Genomic DNA, 21,686 nt, shown 5'->3' with positions numbered 1-21,686 from the left:
TGCGTTTGTAATGTACAGATCCGTGTGGAAACAGACTCAGGCTGGAGATAGGGTAGCTTTATTACAAAATGTGACATATCTGAGACAAGAGCAAGCAGGGGACTGAGATAAGTAGCTAGGGACAGGATGATGGGGGAATTGTACAACCCTCTAGTAGAATGTCTATGGAAGGACCAAAAGGAAGGTAGACACAGAAATATATTTGATGTTTTATTGTTTATAGAAAGCTTTCTTCTTGATTACACAAAGAACTCCCTCTGTTTGTTTACTTTCTTCCGTGCAGTAAGCAGCAATACGTCAAAGCGCGAGACGATGACGAGCCCGGGGTATGAGGTGGGCGGTAGCCCCAGCCGGGAGACGTGGGCCAATTCTTTCCAGTTCTTCTCGTATTGCCTCAGTTACTCCATAGGCTTCGGCAACGTCTGGAGGTTCCCCTACCTCTGCTACAAGAACGGTGGAGGTCAGTAATATTTCTGTAGACATTCTTTCATTTATGCCAAGAGAAAGGTAGATGTAGAAATAGATCTCAAGTACAAAGCGGGCGAACTTAGATTGTGAGTTCTATATCTGGTTACTGTTAATGGGTTATGGCAAGAGGATTTTACTCTCCTCTTTGCTTGTGTCAACCTCATATATATATATATATATATATATATATATATATATATATATATATATATATATATATATATATATATATATATATATATATATATATAACCCTCTCACTTTGCACACCACCTAGACCAAAACACCCTATATCTGCCACTCTATCATCAAACACATTCAACAAACCTTCAAAATACTCACTCCATCTCCTTCTCACATCACCACTACTTGTTATCACCTCCCCAAGGGCGCAAATGGGGAGGTGAAAACAAGTAGTGGTGATGTGAGAAGGAGATGGAATGAGTATTTTGAAGGTTTGTTGAATGTGTTTGATGATAGAGTGGCAGATATAGGGTTTTTTGGTCGAGGTGGTGTGCAAAGTGAGAGGGTTAGGGAAAATGATTTGGTAAACAGAGAAGAGGTAGTAAAAGCTTTGCGGAAGATGAAAGCCGGCAAGGCAGCAGGTTTGGATGGTATTGCAGTGGAATTTATTAAAAAAGTGAGTGATTGTATTGTTGACTGGTTGGTAAGGTTATTTAATGTATGTATGACTCACGGTGAGGTGCCTGAGGATTGGCGGAATGCGTGCATAGTGCCATTGTACAAAGGCAAAGGGGATAAGAGTGAGTGCTCAAATTACAGAGGTATAAGTTTGTTGAGTATTCCTGGTAAATTATATGGGAGGGTATTGATTGAGAGGGTGAAAGCACGTACAGAGCATCAGATTGGGGAAGAGCAGTGTGGTTTCAGAAGTGGTAGAGGATGTGTGGATCAGGTGTTTGCTTTGAAGAATGTATGTGAGAAATACTTAGAAAAGCAAATGGATTTGTATGTAGCATTTATGGATCTGGAGAAGGCATATGATAGAGTTGATAGAGATGCTCTGTGGAAGGTATTAAGAATATATGGTGTGGGAGGCAAGTTGTTAGAAGCAGTGAAAAAGTTTTATCGAGGATGTAAGGCATGTGTACGTGTAGGAAGAGAGGAAAGTGATTGGTTCTCAGTGAATGTAGCTTTGCGGCAGGGCTGTGTGATGTCTCCATGGTTGTTTAATTTGTTTATGGATGGGGTTGTTAGGGAGGTGAATGCAAGAGTTTTGGAAAGAGGGGCAAGTATGAAGTCTGTTGGGGATGAGAGAGCTTGGGAAGTGAGTCAGTTGTTGTTCGCTGATGATACAGCGCTGGTGGCTGATTCATGTGAGAAACTGCAGAAGCTGGTGACTGAGTTTGGTAAAGTGTGTGAAAGAAGAAAGTTAAGAGTAAATGTGAATAAGAGCAAGGTTATTAGGTACAGTAGGGTTGAGGGTCAAGTCAATTGGGAGGTGAGTTTGAATGGAGAAAAACTGGAGGAAGTGAAGTGTTTTAGATATCTGGGAAGTGGATCTGGCAGCGGATGGAACCATGGAAGCGGAAGTGGATCATAGGGTGGGAGAGGGGGCGAAAATTCTGGAGCCTTGAAGAATGTGTGGAAGTCGAGAACATTATCTCGGAAAGCAAAAATGAGTATGTTTGAAGGAATAGTGGTTCCAACAATGTTGTATGGTTGCGAGGCGTGGGCTATGGATAGAGTTGTGCGCAGGAGGATGGATGTGCTGGAAATGAGATGTTTGAGGACGATGTGTGGTGTGAGGTGGTTTGATCGAGTAAGTAACGTAAGGGTAAGAGAGATGTGTGGAAATAAAAAGAGCGTGGTTGAGAGAGCAGAAGAGGGTGTTTTGAAATGGTTTGGGCACATGGAGAGAATGAGTGAGGAAAGATTGACCAAGAGGATATATGTGTCGGAGGTGGAGGGAACGAGGAGAAGAGGGAGACCAAATTGGAGGTGGAAAGATGGAGTGAAAAAGATTTTGTGTGATCGGGGCCTGAACATGCAGGAGGGTGAAAGGAGGGCAAGGAATAGAGTGAATTGGAGCGATGTGGTATACCGGGGTTGACGTGCTGTCAGTGGATTGAATCGGGCATGTGAAGCGTCTGGGGTAAACCATGGAAAGCTGTGTAGGTATGTATATTTGCGTGTGTGGACGTATGTATATACATGTGTATGGGGGTGGGTTGGGCCATTTCTTTCGTCTGTTTCCTTGCGCTACCTCGCAAACCCAAACACAAAAAAAAAAAAAAAAAAAAAAAAATATATATATATATATATATATATATATATATATATATATATATATATATATATATATATATATATATATATATATATATGTATATATATATATATATATATATATATATATATATATATATATATATATATATATATATATATATATGTATATATATATATATATATATATATATATATATATATATATATATATATATATATATATATAGGGGATAGGGGAGAAAGAATACTTCCCACGTATTCCCTGCGTGTCGTAGAAGGCGACTAAAACGGGAGGGAGCGGGGGGCTGGAAATCCTCCCCTCTCATTTTTTTTAATTTTCCAAAAGAGGGAACAGAGAATTGGGCCAGGTGAGGGTATTCCCTCAAAGGCCCAGGCCTCTGTTCTTAACGCTACCTCGCTAATGCGGGAAATGGCGAATAGTTTGAAAGAAAAGAAAAGAAATATATATATATATATATATATATATATATATATATATATATATATATATATATATATATATATATATATATATATATATATAATGTATATATATATATATATATATATATATATATATATATATATATATATATATATATATATATATATATATATATATATATATATATATATATATATATATATATATACATAATATATATATATATATATATATATATATATAATATATATATATATATATATATATATATATATATATAAAAGAAAGAGACAGGAGGTCAAGAGAATGGTGCAAGAGGTGAAAAAAAGGGCAAATGAGAGTTGGGGTGAGAGAGTATCATTAAATTTTTGAGAGAATAAAAAGATGTTCTGGAAGTAGGTAAATAAAGTGCGTAAGACAAGGGAGCAAATGGGAACTTCAGTGAAGGGCGCAGATGGGGAGGTGATAAAGAGTAGTGGTGATGTCAGAAGGAGATGGAGTGAGTATTTTGAAGGTTTGTTGAATGTGTTTGATGATAGAGTGGCATATATAGGGTGTTTTGGTCGAGGTGGTGTGCAAAGTGAGAGGGTTAGGGAAAATGATTTGGTAAACAGAGAAGAGGTAGTGAAAGCTTTGCGGAAGATGAAAGCCGGCAAGGCAGCAGGTTTGGATGGTATTGCAGTGGAATTTATTAAAAAAGGGGGTGACTGTATTGTGGACTGGTTGGTAAGTTTATTTAATGTATGTATGACTCATGGTGAGGTGCCTGAGGATTGGCGGAATGCGTGCATAGTGCCATTGTACAAAGGCAAAGGGGATATATATATGTATATATATATATATATATATATATATATATATATATATATATATATATATATATATATATATATTTTTATATTTATTATACTTTGTCGCTGTCTCCCGCGTTTGCGAGGTAGCGCAAGGAAACAGACGAAAGAAATGGCCCAACCCCCCCCCCCATACACATGTATATACATACGTCCACACACGCAAATATACATACCTACACAGCTTTCCATGGTTTACCCCAGACGCTTCACATGCCCTGCTTCAATCCACTGACAGCACGTCAACCCCGGTATACCACATCGCTCCAATTCACTCTATTCCTTGCCCTCCTTTCACCCTCCTGCATGTTCAGGCCCCGATCACACAAAATCTTTTTCACTCCATCTTTCCACCTCCAATTTGGTCTCCCTCTTCTCCTTGTTCCCTCCACCTCCGACACATATATCCTCTTGGTCAATCTTTCCTCACTCATCCTCTCCATGTGCCCAAACCACTTCAAAACACCCTCTTCTGCTCTCTCAACCACGCTCTTTTTATTTCCACACATCTCTCTTACCCTTACGTTACTCACTCGATCAAACCACCTCACACCACACATTGTCCTCAAACATCTCATTTCCAGCACATCCCTCCTCCTGCGCACAACTCTATCCATAGCCCACGCCTCGCAACCATACAACATTGTTGGAACCACTATTCCTTCAAAAATACCCATTTTTGCTTTCCGAGATAATGTTCTCGACTTCCACACATTCTTCAAGGCCCCCAGGATTTTCGCCCCCTCCCCCACCCTATGATCCACTTCCGCTTCCATGGTTCCATCCGCTGCCAGATCCACTCCCAGATATCTAAAACACTTCACTTCCTCCAGTTTTTCTCCATTCAAACTCACCTCCCAATTGACTTGACCCTCAACCCTACTGTACCTAATAACCTTGCTCTTATTCACATTTACTCTTAACTTTCTTCTTCTACACACTTTTCCAAACTCAGTCACCAGCTTCTGCAGTTTCTCACATGAATCAGCCACCAGCGCTGTATCATCAGCGAACAACAACTGACTCACTTCCCAAGCTCTCTCATCCCCAACAGACTTCATACTTGCCCCTCTTTCCAGGACTCTTGCATTTACCTCCCTAACAACCCCATCCATAAACAAATTAAACAACCATGGAGACATCACACACCCCTGCCGCAAACCTACATTCACTGAGAACCAATCACTTTCCTCTCTTCCTACACGTACACATGCCTTACATCCTCGATAAAAACTTTTCACTGCTTCTAACAACTTTCCTCCCACACCATATATTCTTAATACCTTCCACAGAGCATCTCTATCAACTCTATCATATGCCTTCTCCAGATCCATAAATGCTACATACAAATCCATTTGCTTTTCTAATTATTTCTCACATACATTCTTCAAAGCAAACACCTGATCCACACATCCTCTACCACTTCTGAAACCACACTGCTCTTCCCCAATCTGATGCTCTGTACATGCCTTCACCCTCTCAATCAGTACCCTCCCATATAATTTACCAGGAATACTCAACAAACTTATACCTCTGTAATTTGAGCACTCACTCTTATCCCCTTTGCCTTTGTACAATGGCACTATGCACGCATTCCGCCAATCCTCAGGCACCTCACCATGAGTCATACATACATTAAATAACCTTACCAACCAGTCAACAATACAGTCACCCCCTTTTTTAATAAATTCCACTGCAATACCATCCAAACCCGCTGCCTTGCCGGCTTTCATCTTCCGCAAAGCTTTCACTACCTCTTCTCTGTTTACCAAATCATTTTCCCTAACCCTCTCACTTTGCACACCACCTCGACCAAAACACCCTATATCTGCCACTCTATCATCAAACACATTCAACACACCTTCAAAATACTCACTCCATCTCCTTCTCACATCACCACTACTTGTTATCACCTCCCCACAAAATTTTATATATGTATATACAATTATATATATATATATATACAATATATATATATATATATATATATATATATATATATATATATATATATATATATATATATATATATATATATATATATATGTATATATATATATATATATATATATATATATACATATATATATATATATATATATATATATATATATATATATATATATATATATATATATATATATATATATATATATATATATATTTTTTTTTTTTTTTTGCTTTGTCGCTGTCTCCCGCGTTTGCGAGGTAGCGCAAGGAAACAGACGAAAGAAATGGCCCAACCCCCCCCCACATACACATGTATATACATACGTCCACACACGCAAATATATATACCTACACAGCTTTCCATGGTTTACCCCAGACGCTTCACATGCCCTGCTTCAATCCACTGACAGCACGTCAACCCCGGTATACCACATCGCTCCAATTCACTCTATTCCTTGCCCTCCTTTCACCCTCCTGCATGTTCAGGCCCCGATCACACAAAATCTTTTTCACTCCATCTTTCCACCTCCAATTTGGTCTCCCTCTTCTCCTTGTTCCCTCCACCTCCGACACATATATCCTCTTGGTCAATCTTTCCTCACTCATCCTCTCCATGTGCCCAAACCACTTCAAAACACCCTCTTCTGCTCTCTCAACCACGCTCTTTTTATTTCCACACATCTCTCTTACCCTTACGTTACTCACTCGATCAAACCACCTCACACCACACATTGTCCTCAAACATCTCATTTCCAGCACATCCATCCTCCTGCGCACAACTCTATCCATAGCCCACGCCTCGCAACCATACAACATTGTTGGAACCACTATTCCTTCAAAAATACCCATTTTTGCTTTCCGAGATAATGTTCTCGACTTCCACACATTCTTCAAGGCCCCCAGGATTTTCGCCCCCTCCCCCACCCTATGATCCACTTCCGCTTCCATGGTTCCATCCGCTGCTAGATCCACTCCCAGATATCTAAAACACTTCACTTCCTCCAGTTTTTCTCCATTCAAACTCACCTCCCAATTGACTTGACCCTCAACCCTACTGTACCTAATAACCTTGCTCTTATTCACATTTACTCTTAACTTTCTTCTTCTACACACTTTTCCAAACTCAGTCACCAGCTTCTGCAGTTTCTCACATGAATCAGCCACCAGCGCTGTATCATCAGCGAACAACAACTGACTCACTTCCCAAGCTCTCTCATCCCCAACAGACTTCATACTTGCCCCTCTTTCCAGGACTCTTGCATTTACCTCCCTAACAACCCCATCCATAAACAAATTAAACAACCATGGAGACATCACACACCCCTGCCGCAAACCTACATTCACTGAGAACCAATCACTTTCCTCTCTTCCTACACGTACACATGCCTTACATCCTCGATAAAAACTTTTCACTGCTTCTAACAACTTTCCTCCCACACCATATATTCTTAATACCTTCCACAGAGCATCTCTATCAACTCTATCATATGCCTTCTCCAGATCCATAAATGCTACATACAAATCCATTTGCTTTTCTAATTATTTCTCACATACATTCTTCAAAGCAAACACCTGATCCACACATCCTCTACCACTTCTGAAACCACACTGCTCTTCCCCAATCTGATGCTCTGTACATGCCTTCACCCTCTCAATCAGTACCCTCCCATATAATTTACCAGGAATACTCAACAAACTTATACCTCTGTAATTTGAGCACTCACTCTTATCCCCTTTGCCTTTGTACAATGGCACTATGCACGCATTCCGCCAATCCTCAGGCACCTCACCATGAGTCATACATACATTAAATAACCTTACCAACCAGTCAACAATACAGTCACCTCCTTTTTTAATAAATTCCACTGCAATACCATCCAAACCCGCTGCCTTGCCGGCTTTCATCTTCCGCAAAGCTTTCACTACCTCTTCTCTGTTTACCAAATCATTTTCCCTAACCCTCTCACTTTGCACACCACCTCGACCAAAACACCCTATATCTGCCACTCTATCATCAAACACATTCAACACACCTTCAAAATACTCACTCCATCTCCTTCTCACATCACCACTACTTGTTATCACCTCCCCCACAAAATTTTATATATGTATATACAATTATATATACATATATACAATATATATATATATATATATATATATATATATATATATATATATATATATATATATATATATATATATATATATATATATATATATGTATATATATATATATATATACATATATATATATATATATATATATATATATATATATATATATATATATATATATATATATTTTTTTTTTTTTTTTGCTTTGTCACTGTCTCCCGCGTTTGCGAGGTAGCGCAAGGAAACAGACGAAAGAAATGGCCCAACCCCCCCCCCATACACATGTATATACATACGTCCACACACGCAAATATATATACCTACACAGCTTTCCATGGTTTACCCCAGACGCTTCACATGCCCTGCTTCAATCCACTGACAGCACGTCAACCCCGGTATACCACATCGCTCCAATTCACTCTATTCCTTGCCCTCCTTTCACCCTCCTGCATGTTCAGGCCCCGATCACACAAAATCTTTTTCACTCCATCTTTCCACCTCCAATTTGGTCTTCCTCTTCTCCTTGTTCCCTCCACCTCCGACACATATATCCTCTTGGCTAATCTTTCCTCACTCATCCTCCCCATGTGCCCAAACCACTTCAAAACACCCTCTTCTGCTCTCTCAACCACGCTCTTTTTATTTCCACACATCTCTCTTACCCATACGTTACTCACTCGATCAAACCACCTCACACCACACACTGTCCTCAAACATCTCATTTCCAGCACATCCATCCTCCTGCGCACAACTCTATCCATAGCCCACGCCTCGCAACCATACAACATTGTTGGAACCACCATTCCTTCAAACATACCCATTTTTGCTTTCCGAGATAATGTTCTCGACTTCCACACATTCTTCAAGGCCCCCAGGATTTTCGCCCCCTCCCCCACCCTATGATCCACTTCCGCTTCCATGGTTCCATCTGCTGCCAGATCCACTCCCAGATATCTAAAACACTTCACTTCCTCCAGTTTTTCTCCATTCAAACTCACCTCCCAATTGACTTGACCCTCAACCCTACTGTACCTAATAACCTTGCTCTTATTCACATTTACTCTTAACTTTCTTCTTCCACACACTTTTCCAAACTCAGTCACCAGCTTCTGCAGTTTCTCACATGAGTCAGCCACCAGCGCTGTATCATCAGCGAACAACAACTGACTCACTTCCCAAGCTCTCTCATCCCCAACAGACTTCATACTTGCCCCTCTTTCCAAAACTCTTGCATTTACCTCCCTAACAACCCCATCCATAAACAAATTAAACAACCATGGAGACATCACACACCCCTGCCGCAAACCTACATTCACTGAGAACCAATCACTTTCCTCTCTTCCTACACGTACACATGCCTTACATCCTCGATAAAAACTTTTCACTGCTTCTAACAACTTTCCTCCCACACCATATATTCTTAGTACCTTCCACAGAGCATCTCTATCAACTCTATCATATGCCTTCTCCAGATCCATAAATGCTACATACAAATCCATTTGCTTTTCTAAGTATTTCTCACATACATTCTTCAAAGCAAACACCTGATCCACACATCCTCTACCACTTCTGAAACCACACTGCTCTTCCCCAATCTGATGCTCTGTACATGCCTTCACCCTCTCAATCAATACCCTCCCATATAATTTACCAGGAATACTCAACAAACTTATACCTCTGTAATTTGAGCACTCACTCTTATATATATATATATATATATATATATATATATATATATATATATATATATATATATATATATATATATATATATATATATATATATATATATATATATATATATATATATATATATTTATATATATTGTTACGAAGTCAACACTTATTCAGGCAAGGTCGCCAGTAACATATATGTTACAAATACTACTGATCCTTGTCTTGCAAGGACGATATAGATTTGACAAGTTGCACAACTCAGGATAACACAATAATAAAGTTAGGATTGAATTAAGGACCACCATTACATTAAATCTACTTATACTGAAAGAATTCAAGTGTACAAATATAGGCACATAAATCAAGCATGAATCATTAAGTTAACACTGAAAGAGAGTGTAACATTGAACATGAGATAACATTCCAGATAAGATTTCAAGCCAGGAGATCTCTTTCTTGTGACACTTAGTTACGCTTGACGTGACACAATGAACTTCATCGTTACACTTATCTAAACCTGATGTAACACAGAAAACACTTAGCTAAATCTGATGTAATACAGTAAACACTTAGTTAAACCTGACGTGACACAGTAGTAACGGGCTTATAACAAAGCACTCGGGTAACGGGCTTATAGCACAGCAGGGCTCACATGCTTACAGGCTTACAGGTTTACAGCAGGGGACACCACCCACCTCACTGGGCTAGAGAGAGAGGAATCAAATCCCAGCGGGTGTAGTGGATACAAGAAGTCAAGCGTTCACCCTTGCTGCTATACAACCTTACATTTTGATTGGCTATGGAAATATAAGCAATTCTTATTGGTTGGAGGGTCCCAGAGTCTCGGCGTAGTTACACTCTCATAAAATGCTAGGTGGACAGAAACTCCGAGACAGCCTCAGGCATCACTCCTCGCTCTGATAAGAAATAGCAACTCAGCATATACGAGGACACACACTCGTGTTCGTAACACCCCCCTCCTTAAAGGAGAAAATTCCTAGAAGAGGAATTTTCTCACGTTAAGAGCGGGATAAACAATGAGCTAACACATTATGTGCGCCAGCAATATAGTGAATATCTAAATTATACTCTTGAAGGAACAAGGCCCACCTAGTTAACCTTTGATTCTTATCTCGGAACTTATTAACATATTTCAATGGGTGGTGATCAGTATACACCTTGATGACATTGCGTGAAGGACACAAGTAAACATGAAAATGATGCAATGCTAATATTAAAGACAAAAGTTCCTTCTCAATGGTAGAATAATTCCTTTGGGCTTGATTGAATTTCTTACTAAAATAACTTGCAGGGTGCTCAACATGGTTCTCGTCCTCCTGCAAGAGGACAGCACCGGCTCCCACATTGCTGGCGTCAACAGCTAACTTGAAAGGTTGATCAAAATCTGGGGCCTGCAAAATACTGCTCATTCCAAACATATTTGACATCTTTCTTCAATAAATCTGTCAGAGGGGTTGCGACTGTTGCAAAATTTACAATGAACATCCTATAGTACCCAACCATACCCATAAAACGTCTCAGTTCTCTTCGAGATCGGGGGGCACTCATCTGGGATAAAGACTGGACCTTTGCAGTCGGTTGGGCTAGCTCACCTTGACTGATCACATAACCCAAATATTGCACCTTGGCCTTCACAAACTCGCATTTGTTCCAACTGAGAACAAGGTTAGCTTTATTCAAGGCCGTCAGAACGTTGTCAAGTCTCTGTAGATGTTTGTCCTAACTCTGACTGTATATCACAATATCATCCAGGTAGACGACACAACCAGGCAGGTCTCTGATGAGGATGTCCATAAATCGTTGAAATTTAGCAGGGGCATTCTTCATGCCAAAAGGCATCACTTTACACTTATAAGTTTGTCCTAGCACTACAAAGGTGCTAATTTCTTGTGCTCTCTCCGTCAATCTGATCTGCCAGTACCCTTTCCTGAGGTCTAGTTTTGACAGGAAGCGAGCATTGCCGACGCGATCTGTGCAGTCTTCCTCTCGCGGCAGGGGGTAACTGTCAGTTCTTGTTACCTCATGAACCCGGCGGTAGTCAATACGGAACCGATGGGTCCCATCGGACTTGGATACGAGAGTAACAGGGGAGCTCCACTCTGACTGACATGGCTCAATCAGGTCGTACTCAAGCATATAGTTCACTTCAGTGTGAAGGATGGCCTCTCGTTGTGGGCTCACCCGGTACGGAGCCAATTTAACCGGTCGGGCTGCTTCCACGTCCACATCATGGGTTGCGAGCGAGGTCTGTCCAGGTGTGTTTCGAAAAACCTCCGGGTGTTTTGACAACAAGGCGGACATTTGCACACGTTGATCTTCCGATAGATGCGAAAGTTTGGTCTCCCACTTCCCGTTTTGTGCACTCTACGTCCTCTTTTGCGCCAATGCCAACAGGCTTAGCAGGGGCGCACGATAAAGATTAGCCGCAATTGCAGCAATGATCAGTCAATCAGTCCTCCCTCCTGCAGTTCATCTCGGATCCCCAGATAAAACATTGATCACCACACCTCATGAAATAACAGACCTCAGCAAGACAGATCCAGAGTAAAATTCCCAGTCGTAAGTTTTCTTACAGCGAGTCTCTCTTGCATTAATTAGGTCACATTAATCCTCACTCACACGACAAATCTTCCACATTCCTCTTCCCATCATCCCGGATCGGTGTCTTCCCCTGCCGTCTACATATGTTCATTACAGCCTTTCATTTTTCTCCTGAATGTCCTCAACTTACGTCCAATGTGTTCAAGTGAAATGCTGCGTGAACTTCCATGTTTTGGTGGTTGGCCTTAAGTAAATAAAGTATGTATTCTTTTATCACTGGTGGATTATGCGAAAACAAAACAAAACAGAAGTGTCTATAGATGTGCACCAGTGGTAGGAAGCAGAAAGAGATAATAGAAGGATAAAACGAATGGTTTGCTACATGAGGAAAAAAATGTAAGAATAAAAATTAAGCGCAGATGTGGACGAAAAATCAGAGGAATTTTGAAAAAAAAAAAAAAATGAATAGATGTTAAATGAATTTACCAGAGCAATTACACAGTAAAGACATATTGGCAGAATGACTTAGTTGATGCAATAGACATGGATTTACGTTAAATGAGAAATGTTGACTTCGAAAATGTGTTCACAAAGACAGATACGTTAGTGACAGCAATGCAGAGATGGGGTGGCTTATGGGAAGCAACGAGATTAAAAGACGATACATAAACTTTTAAATCAAAATCCTGAAGGAACGTCACCCTATGCACTTAAGGGTTGTAGAATCTCTTCAAGTCCACTACATTGGTGAGAATGCACTTGAATATATGTTAATATGATGAACAATGTCTGCTGTAAACCACTGGAAACGGTCATCACGAAGCAAATGAGAAATTATCTAAATGAAGATCAAAGACATTCTATTATTCTGTTTGACTACTCTAGCGGACCTCTGAGATAGTGTTAACACTAGTTATCTGGACCTCTATGACTAGAGTAATCGATATTTTTCTCGACCTCTACGACAAAGTATATACTAGTTTTCTGGACCTCTATGATAGAGTGAATGGCAGTCTTCTCGACCTCTATGATAGAGTGAACACTCAGTCTTGTGGACTCTATGTCAAATCGAACACTAATCCTCCGGAGTGAACCTAGCCATGATAAAAGATTGATTATGAGGATTGTGTACTTTGTACCAACAGCAGGATTGGTGACAACTGTGGCCAAATTATGGCAGAATGGCCATTTGAATCATGTAACTGTTTGTACATTCTAACTTCAAATATGACTAAGAATGAGGTACACGTGAATTCTAGTTGATTTTTGGAAGCATTTGTGGAGAAATGTGCACCTTGTTTCGTGTGGGTCACGACGTTCACAACATCTTGTTTTTGTGTGAGTCATGAGGTCACAACATCCTGTTTTGCGTAGGATCATGAGGTCAAAACATCCTGTATCATGTGAGTCATGAAGCCACAACGATGCACCTTCGTCATCTGTTGCTCACAAGAGAGACTCTGTTCATTGTGTTTACGTTGTTTGTGATAACATTAGAGTATTTTTATGCGTCGCGCAAGCTGCACACTCACGGTCACCCATTTCGCTTATATAAGCCAACCAATATCACACACACACACACACACACACACACACACACACACACACACACACACAAACACACACACAACGGACCTCCGTAGTGTTACGCAAGCACGGGCCACCTTGGATCAAACTCGCATGAATTCGAATCCTGTTCGTGGCAGCCGGTCCAGAGTCCACCCAGACGTTCGTCCTCTTCTAAGGGCTGGTCGATTAAGTGGGTACCTGGCTGAGGCTAAGGTGTGCGTGTTCATACATACGTAGGAGTAAAGACGTGGTGCATACAGGGTTGAGCGACGGGGATACACGAGTGTAAAACTCTCTCCCTGTAACACATAGATAGTAATCACAAATTGTTATCACACACCTTAAACCCCTTAAACTCTTCACCATTTCCCTGCAATAATGGGAAACAGCCTGAGATGGTCAGTGGAGAAGTTTAAGAGTACCCTGGACTTGTACCTACAAAGTGTACCAGACTTTCCATGCTGTAAGGGCTACGTGGGCCTGTGGGATATTCCCCCAACAGCTTAGTCGACCGATAATCCAACCCAATAACCTTGGCCAAGCTCATGCTGTGAGGATGGTGACCCTCGAAGACGTCACCAGAGTCGAGGTAACCAGCGGAGTGCCGCAGGGTTCTGTTTCGGACCATTAATCTTCTTGACCTATGTGAATGACGTACCTGAAGGTATGAACTCCTACCCAAATATATTTGCAGATGAAACAGAGGTCTTAAGGAAAATTGAAAACGAAGAAGGTTGCATCAACTTATAAGAGAACCTAAACAGACTCCAAAGTTAGTCTGATACATGATTGATGACATTCAACCCGAGTAAATGTAAAGCAATGAGGATGGAACAGGGTGAAAGAAGACCTCAATATGATTATGATCCAGTAGTAAATAGGCATCAGGATTCTGTGTGTAAGAAGCACTTGGGAATCGATATTGTCCATACCCTATCGCCAGAGTCCCATGTTAGAAGAATAATTAAGTAAGCAAACTATATGCTGCCAAATATCTGAGTAGCTTTCAACTATATAGTTAAGGAAGTATTACGTAAGTTGTACATATCCTACATGATCAAAACCAGAATGAGCTTCTTAAGTCTGGTTACTGTACCTGAAAAATCACAGAGCTACGAGAGAAGATGTAGAGGAAGGCAACAAAGATGGTACCAGAATTAAGAGAGTTGAATTACAGGGAGAGGCTAGAGATGAGCGAGCGCTAACCTGACTACATCCTTTATTTTCAAAACAGACTGATGACGTGGAGAACCGTCTAAGAGGTGTAGGGATAGAACAACCAGACGACATAACAAGAAGATTAAGTAAGAAATTTAATAAAAAAAAATGTGAACTTTTATAGTATAGAGAAATTAAGTTGTATAAAAGAGAATGTTCAAGAGATGGAGTGTGAAAATCTTCTCCCCGCATAGTATAAGTAATTACAAATAACTAATTACGTATAGGAAAATACACACACACACACACACACACACACACACACACACACACACACACACACACACACACATATAGCAATCACGGTCAGTCTCAGGAATGCGGGTAATAGAAATTAATCAGGACTCTGCAGGTGTTTATAGACCCGACTCTTAAAGGAAGAAATTATATATGAGGAAGGAAAGACAAGAGAGGAAGAGAATTCCTCAGCACATGTCACTCCTGTTATGAAAAATGTCGTACCTCTTGGTAAAGTCAGCTCCATCTTTGTAGGAATCAAAGATATGTTTCCGAAGAAAATAACATTAAGATTAGTTAACAAGACCACATCACAGACAACGGAGGTAGATGAAAGACTTTGCGAGATTAGATAAAAGGAAGTGATGATAGACGCGATTCCATCACAGTGCGAGATTTTGATATACCAGTATCTAAGTTGCAGCTTAACTTTGATCGCGCCTTAATACAAATATATGCAGACACCTACTCGCGTTGAGACACCTACTCGCGCTGAGAACATACGATATTTAGTTCTAGCTACAAATGAGGATCTCGTTAACAAAGTTAAGGTTGAGGAAAAGTTTGGTACAAGTGATCACCAGAAAAACCACGAGAAAACGCCAGATTTTGGACTTACACATTTTTAATGACCATCACATTTCTTTTGGCGGGCATATCAGAGGTGACTTCGTTAATGCAAACGAAGTTGGAATGTTGAAACGATAACGTAAAGATATCTTTGTTGTCTGAGAAAGTATCACATAAAAAACTAAGCGAGATCATTGACCAACGTGATAAAGTAAATCATGTAAATTAGCGTAGAGAAATCAAGAGACTTACATATGTCAAGGTAAACGCCAGTGTGAGCGTCCGTTGCTGAAAATACGAAAAAACAAAGAAGTTTAATGGTTCTGTTAGAATCAAGTGTGATTTTACCTCGTCAATTGATCCAACAATTATGGGAAACGGAGGATTTGGTTTAAACGAAACCAGAGCAAAGTGGCTGAATTACTTCTTTTATCCGAATTTACAACTAAAAAAGAAAAAAGAATCAAACGCCAAATACAGTTCCATTACTTAGAGGAAAATGTTATGCGAAGTACTAACAGAAGATGAAGATATGTTATCAGTACTAAATAGAATATAGGTAAATAAAACAGCAGACCCAGACGAATCTCATCGATGATGAAAGAAGTGAAATATAATATAGTTCAACCTGGATTGGTCTTTTCACTGAGTCACTTGCTACGGGGAAAGTGCCAGAACATTGGTATATCCTGATGTAACACCGATATTACAAAAGTAGTAAATCAAAGCCCGGAAATTATGGAAATTATGGAAATCATCATTGTGGATTAGTCTGTATCCTATTTAGTGGACTTCCACTTAATAAACCATTCTCAAAATGGTCGTCGACAACTCTGTATGTTTTCTTTTACGAGATAATCAACATGAATTAGGAGAGTAAAGAAGTTGTTGGCGTCTGTTTAGATTTTCAAAAAGCATTCGATAAAGTTCCACATCAAATCTTACATACTTACAGAAGTCGTATGGTATAAATGGGGTTGTACTTCGATGGTCAGGTTAAAGGTAATAATTGGTATGCTTCAGATATCAGTCTTAGGTCCACCTTTCTTTCACATAAACATTAATGATGTTTATAATGGATCGAACTGTAGGCTGAAGAAAACAGCAAACGATGCTAAGTGGGGAAATTAATTGACACCGGAAATCATATGTCTGCAGCTTTACACGGACGCAAAGGTACCGACCACCTGGACTCACAGGTGGCTGATGAATGTTCATATCAATAACACAAGATCTTACCCAGCGGTAGTAACAACGAAAACAAGAGTAGTGTTAATTGTGTGAAGGTACAGTAGGTAATTCAGGAAGAAGACTTGGACATAATATTCTCTGGTAGCCTAAAGCCAGGTAGGCAGTGCTCAAAAGCAGTGAAAGGTGGTGAAAAAATTACCCGGAATATAGGAAGAGCTGTTTACAAGTTAGTGATGTATCGCCATCTCTGATTTCTTATTGCTTTCGTGACCATACTTGAAAAAAGAAAAATACTGATAGAATGAACCGAGTACATAGACGAGCCACGAAGATGATTCCCGGACCGAGAACCGAATCCTACAGAAGTCGACTAAATGACTTGTATCTGTTTAGCTTAGAAAAGCGAAACATAAGAGGTGCTTTAATACAGGCATTCCAAATTATCAAAGGCATCAATAAGATTGGTCAGACCAGCTACTTAAAGGATAGATTCATCTCATCTCGCCTGTGGTAATGGATATAAATTCACTGGCAAACGTTTTACTTCGAATGAGAGGAAGTTATTATCCGTCAACAGGTAGGTTAAGAATTGTATGGAATGATTTCCTGATCAGAGTACCTGAAAGTAGCGCCATAGATACGTTTAAGCATACACTTGATAAACATTTAGCTTCACGTCCACGGTTGACATTATTTGTGTGTCCTTAGATACCTGAAAAAATTACAGTTTATTTTCTTATGAAATATTTGTATATCTCTTTACTCTTGCCACACTAAACTGCTAGGTTCGAATATCTTCCACCGTCACAAACAGCCTCGTTAAGACCCAGTAATGGCCTGGTACTGTCTGAATTCCTATGTATTTTTCTTTTATAATGACCCAACAGGTGTTCAGGACGTTGTCCTTTAAACAACCACAACAGGACGGTTCGATCCTTGGCTGTGATGGCCCGGCCTTAGACCCGATCAGGCTAAGAGCCACAACATCATAACCAATGGTTGTATCACTGGCTGTACCGCCGTGCTCAAAGATTGTACCGTCGTCCTCAAAGGTAGTACCGTAGTGCTCCAGGGTTGTACTGTACTACTCAAGGGTTGTATCGTGGTACTTTAGGGTTGTACCAAAATACTCAAAGGTTGTACCGTCGTACTCAGTGGTTGCACTGTACTACTTAAGGGTTGTATCATGGTTCCGTACTTAAGAATTGTAGCGTCGTAGGTAAGAGTTGTCCCGTCATGCTCAAGCCATAAATTCGTGCTTAAGTGGTTAAAGATCGTCGGCGACCAGTATATCATATTCACCGCGCGTTCATGTCTGGCCGGACTTAAGTTCTGTTCCAGACGAATGTTATTCGATTGTTACTCTCTTGTTTTGTTCCATTTTAGTTCTCTTTTTTTACTTTCATTTTCTGCTTGGCCTCTCTAAGGATTCTGGCTGCCATCGCAACTATTTTCATAAAACATACGTTGGTCTAAACTGACGCTTTGTCGCGTCAACTATACCACCATGTTGAATTTGATTATTCTATACGCGGTCTTGTCTTCGAAAATAGTTAAAGTAATGTTCTGTTACTTTATAGGTTGAAACACTAGCTGGCCCCTGATCAAATTCGAACGAATTGTAACGAGTATCCCAACTTACAAAAGCAGAATTAAACAGTAAACAGTTTATTCCATTATCAGTCTAATTGTAACGAGTATCCCAACTTACAAAAGCACCACCAATAGTAAACAGTTTATTCCATTATCAGTCTAATTGTAACGAGTATCCCAATTTACAAAAGCAGAATCAAATAGTAAACAGTTTATTCCATTATCAGTCTAATTGCAACGAGTATCCCATCTTACAAAATCAGAATCAGATAGTAAACAGTTTATTCCATTATCAATTAATTGTAACGAGTATCCCAACTTACAAAAGCAGAATCAAATAGTAAACAGTTTATTCCATTATCAATATCATTCTATGTTTGGAGAAGTCAGTAGTCTCCCAAACCACTCGGATAAGCTCAATATCTGTTCCTCATGAGGATCAACTCTTTCTTTAACTCCTTTAATGATGTCAGTAAGTAATACTTGGTCTTCTCTGTTGGTGCCAACAGCGGCCTTCCTCATCCCGTATACCGTCATGTTGCTGTCTGCTGGTCTGCCTAATTACTTCCTCGAACTCTCCATCGGCCAGTACGTGAGTCTCAGCCCAGCTACTCTCTACCCCAAAATGGTTCCAGTCTTCTCAGGTCAGTCATCACTGTTGCCTGTCTTCTTAATATACGTATGAGTGGAGAACAATTCCTTGATCATAACCTCATTCTTTTTACAGTTACTTTTTTATCAAGAATATAAATATGTCGGAATCCTTTCACTGTGATGTGGTGAGGTCCTCCTCCTGCAGGCCTGGGATGGGGCATGATAATGAATTCTCTGCTGACGGCAGTGTACTTCAGCGTCATTATAGCTTGGTCCTTATTTTACATCTACGCCTCCTTCTCATCCTCGCTGCCCTGGGGCCACTGTGACAATGACTTCAATTCTGTCGGTAAGACGAAGCTCTTATTCATACCTTAAGAATTGTATTATATAAAATGTTTTTCAAGAGCCCTATTAATGCACCACTCACCCTGACGACTCTCGCTCCCCTACCTCAGAGTGCTTTGCGGAGCAAGCATCTGACGTCTGCAGGAACCAGTCCCTCTACTACTACAACAGGACCTGTCTCAGCCCCGACGACTACTGTGGCCTGGCAAACCTTACCTCCTATAACGAGACGCACTGTTACAATCCCTCCGAGCCCAACGTTACCAAAGCCGCCGTGGGCTCCGTCTACAGGTTTTACTCCAGCGAGGATTTCTTTAGGTAACCTCCGATAGACGTTGTTGTTGGTATGACCGCAATGCCTCCCTATCTGGCACGCACGGGCTCGTCTGATGACGGCTCAAGGTCTGCGTGAACGGGTCAAGGGGCGTGTTAGAACCTGCCTTACTATGAATCTAGTTCTGATTCCTTCAAGTGACCTCTGAGATACATTTCCAGACTCACTCATTATGATTTTGTTGAACGTGTTGCCTTACCAACGAATTCATTCCATAGCTCGACTACCCCTCTTAGCGTTTGGAAAGCGTCCCCTATAGCTGGTGATACTCAATATCTAAATCACCATAGAAAAAGAATAATAGAAGATTTGGTAAATCAGACTCTTGGTGTATGATTAGTAAGCTAGACTGTTGGAGTATGATTGGTAAGCTAGACTGTTGGAGTATGATTGGTGAGCCGACTGCTAATATAAAAAAAAAAAAGTTTGACTTTTGGAATATGATTGGTAAGTTGGACTGTTGAAGTATTATTGGTAAGTCAGACAGCTGGAGACAACTGTTGGAGTACGAGTGGTAAGTCAGACTTTTGGAGAACGAATGTCTGGTCGGAATGTTGGAGTATGATAAGTAAGACTGTTGAGGTATGATTGGTAAGTAAGACTGATGGAATATGATTTTTAAGTCAGATTGTTGAGACAGGATTGGTAGATCAGACTGTTGGAGTATGATTGGTAAGTTAGACTGTTGAGGAATGATTGGTAAGTTAGACTGTTGAAGAAGGATTGGTGAATCAGACTGTTGGAGTGTGACCGGTCATTCAGGTGGCTGGAGTGTTGGAGTGTGACCGGGCATTCAGAGAGCTGGAGTGTTGGAGTGTGTCTAGTCATTCAGAGAGTTGGAGTGTTGGAGTGTGTCTAGTCATTCAGAGAGTTGGAGTGTTGGAGTGTGTCTAGTCATTCAGAGAGTTGGAGTGTGGTTTAGGGATAACGTCTAGTAAACGTAAGTCGCGTCAGTGGTAAATTGATTGTACGCATGTGTACCTCGCCTTTACCTTCTCATGTTCCATAACTGCTCCTCATTAAATGTGTCGCTGAATACAATGGACCACACTCACCTGAAGGTAAGAAATGTTATCCATCTCATAATTTCTTCCCATCATGGGTGTAGTGGGTTGTTTCCCATCAAGGTTGTGGTGGATTGTTTCCCATCATGGCAGTAGTGGGTTGTTTCCCATCATGGCTGTAATGGGTTGTTTCCCATCATGGCTGTAGTGGGTTGTTTCCCATCATGGTTGTAGTGGGTTTTTTCCTATCATGGTTGTAGTGGGTTGTTTCCCATCATGGCTGTAATGGGTTGTTTCCCATCATGGCTGTAATGGGTTGTTTCCCATCATGGTTGTAGTGGGTTGTTTCCTATCATGGTTGTAGTGGGTTGTTTACTATCATGGTTGTAGTGGGTTGTTTACTATCATGGTTGTAGTGGGTTGTTTACTATCATGGTTGTAGTGGGTTGTTTACTATCATGGTTGTAGTGGGTTCTTTCCCATCATGGTTGTAGTGGGTTGTTTCCCATCATGGTTGTGGTGGGTTGTTTCCCATCATGGTTGTAGTGGGTTTTTTCCTATCATGGTTGTAGTGGGTTGTTTCCCATCATGGTTGTAGTGGGTTGTTTCCTATCATGGTTGTAGTGGGTTGTTTCCCATCATGGTTGTAGTGGGTTGTTTCCTATCATGGTTGTAGTGTGTTGTTTACTATCATGGTTGTAGTG

The 21,686-nt window shown here is 40.4% G+C and overlaps 1 protein-coding gene across 1 annotated transcript in view; it reads left to right on the top strand.

Annotated features, from left to right (window-relative positions):
- Positions 1 to 284: 284 nt before the first annotated feature.
- The window catches only part of LOC139753912 (sodium- and chloride-dependent glycine transporter 2-like), a 105,230-nt gene continuing 83,828 nt past the window's right edge, over positions 285 to 21,686 (top strand). The window contains exons 1-4 of the mRNA XM_071670871.1: positions 285 to 460; positions 19,212 to 19,346; positions 19,502 to 19,645; positions 19,755 to 19,962. Coding sequence (XP_071526972.1) covers positions 313 to 460; positions 19,212 to 19,346; positions 19,502 to 19,645; positions 19,755 to 19,962 — 635 coding nt within the window. The 5' untranslated portion in view covers positions 285 to 312. The remainder of the gene's footprint in view (positions 461 to 19,211; positions 19,347 to 19,501; positions 19,646 to 19,754; positions 19,963 to 21,686) is intronic.

The sequence above is a fragment of the Panulirus ornatus genome, chromosome 16, assembly GCF_036320965.1.
Source record: "Panulirus ornatus isolate Po-2019 chromosome 16, ASM3632096v1, whole genome shotgun sequence".
NCBI classification, from domain to species: Eukaryota; Metazoa; Arthropoda; class Malacostraca; order Decapoda; family Palinuridae; genus Panulirus; species Panulirus ornatus.
This window is presented reverse-complemented; position numbering and strand designations above follow the sequence as displayed.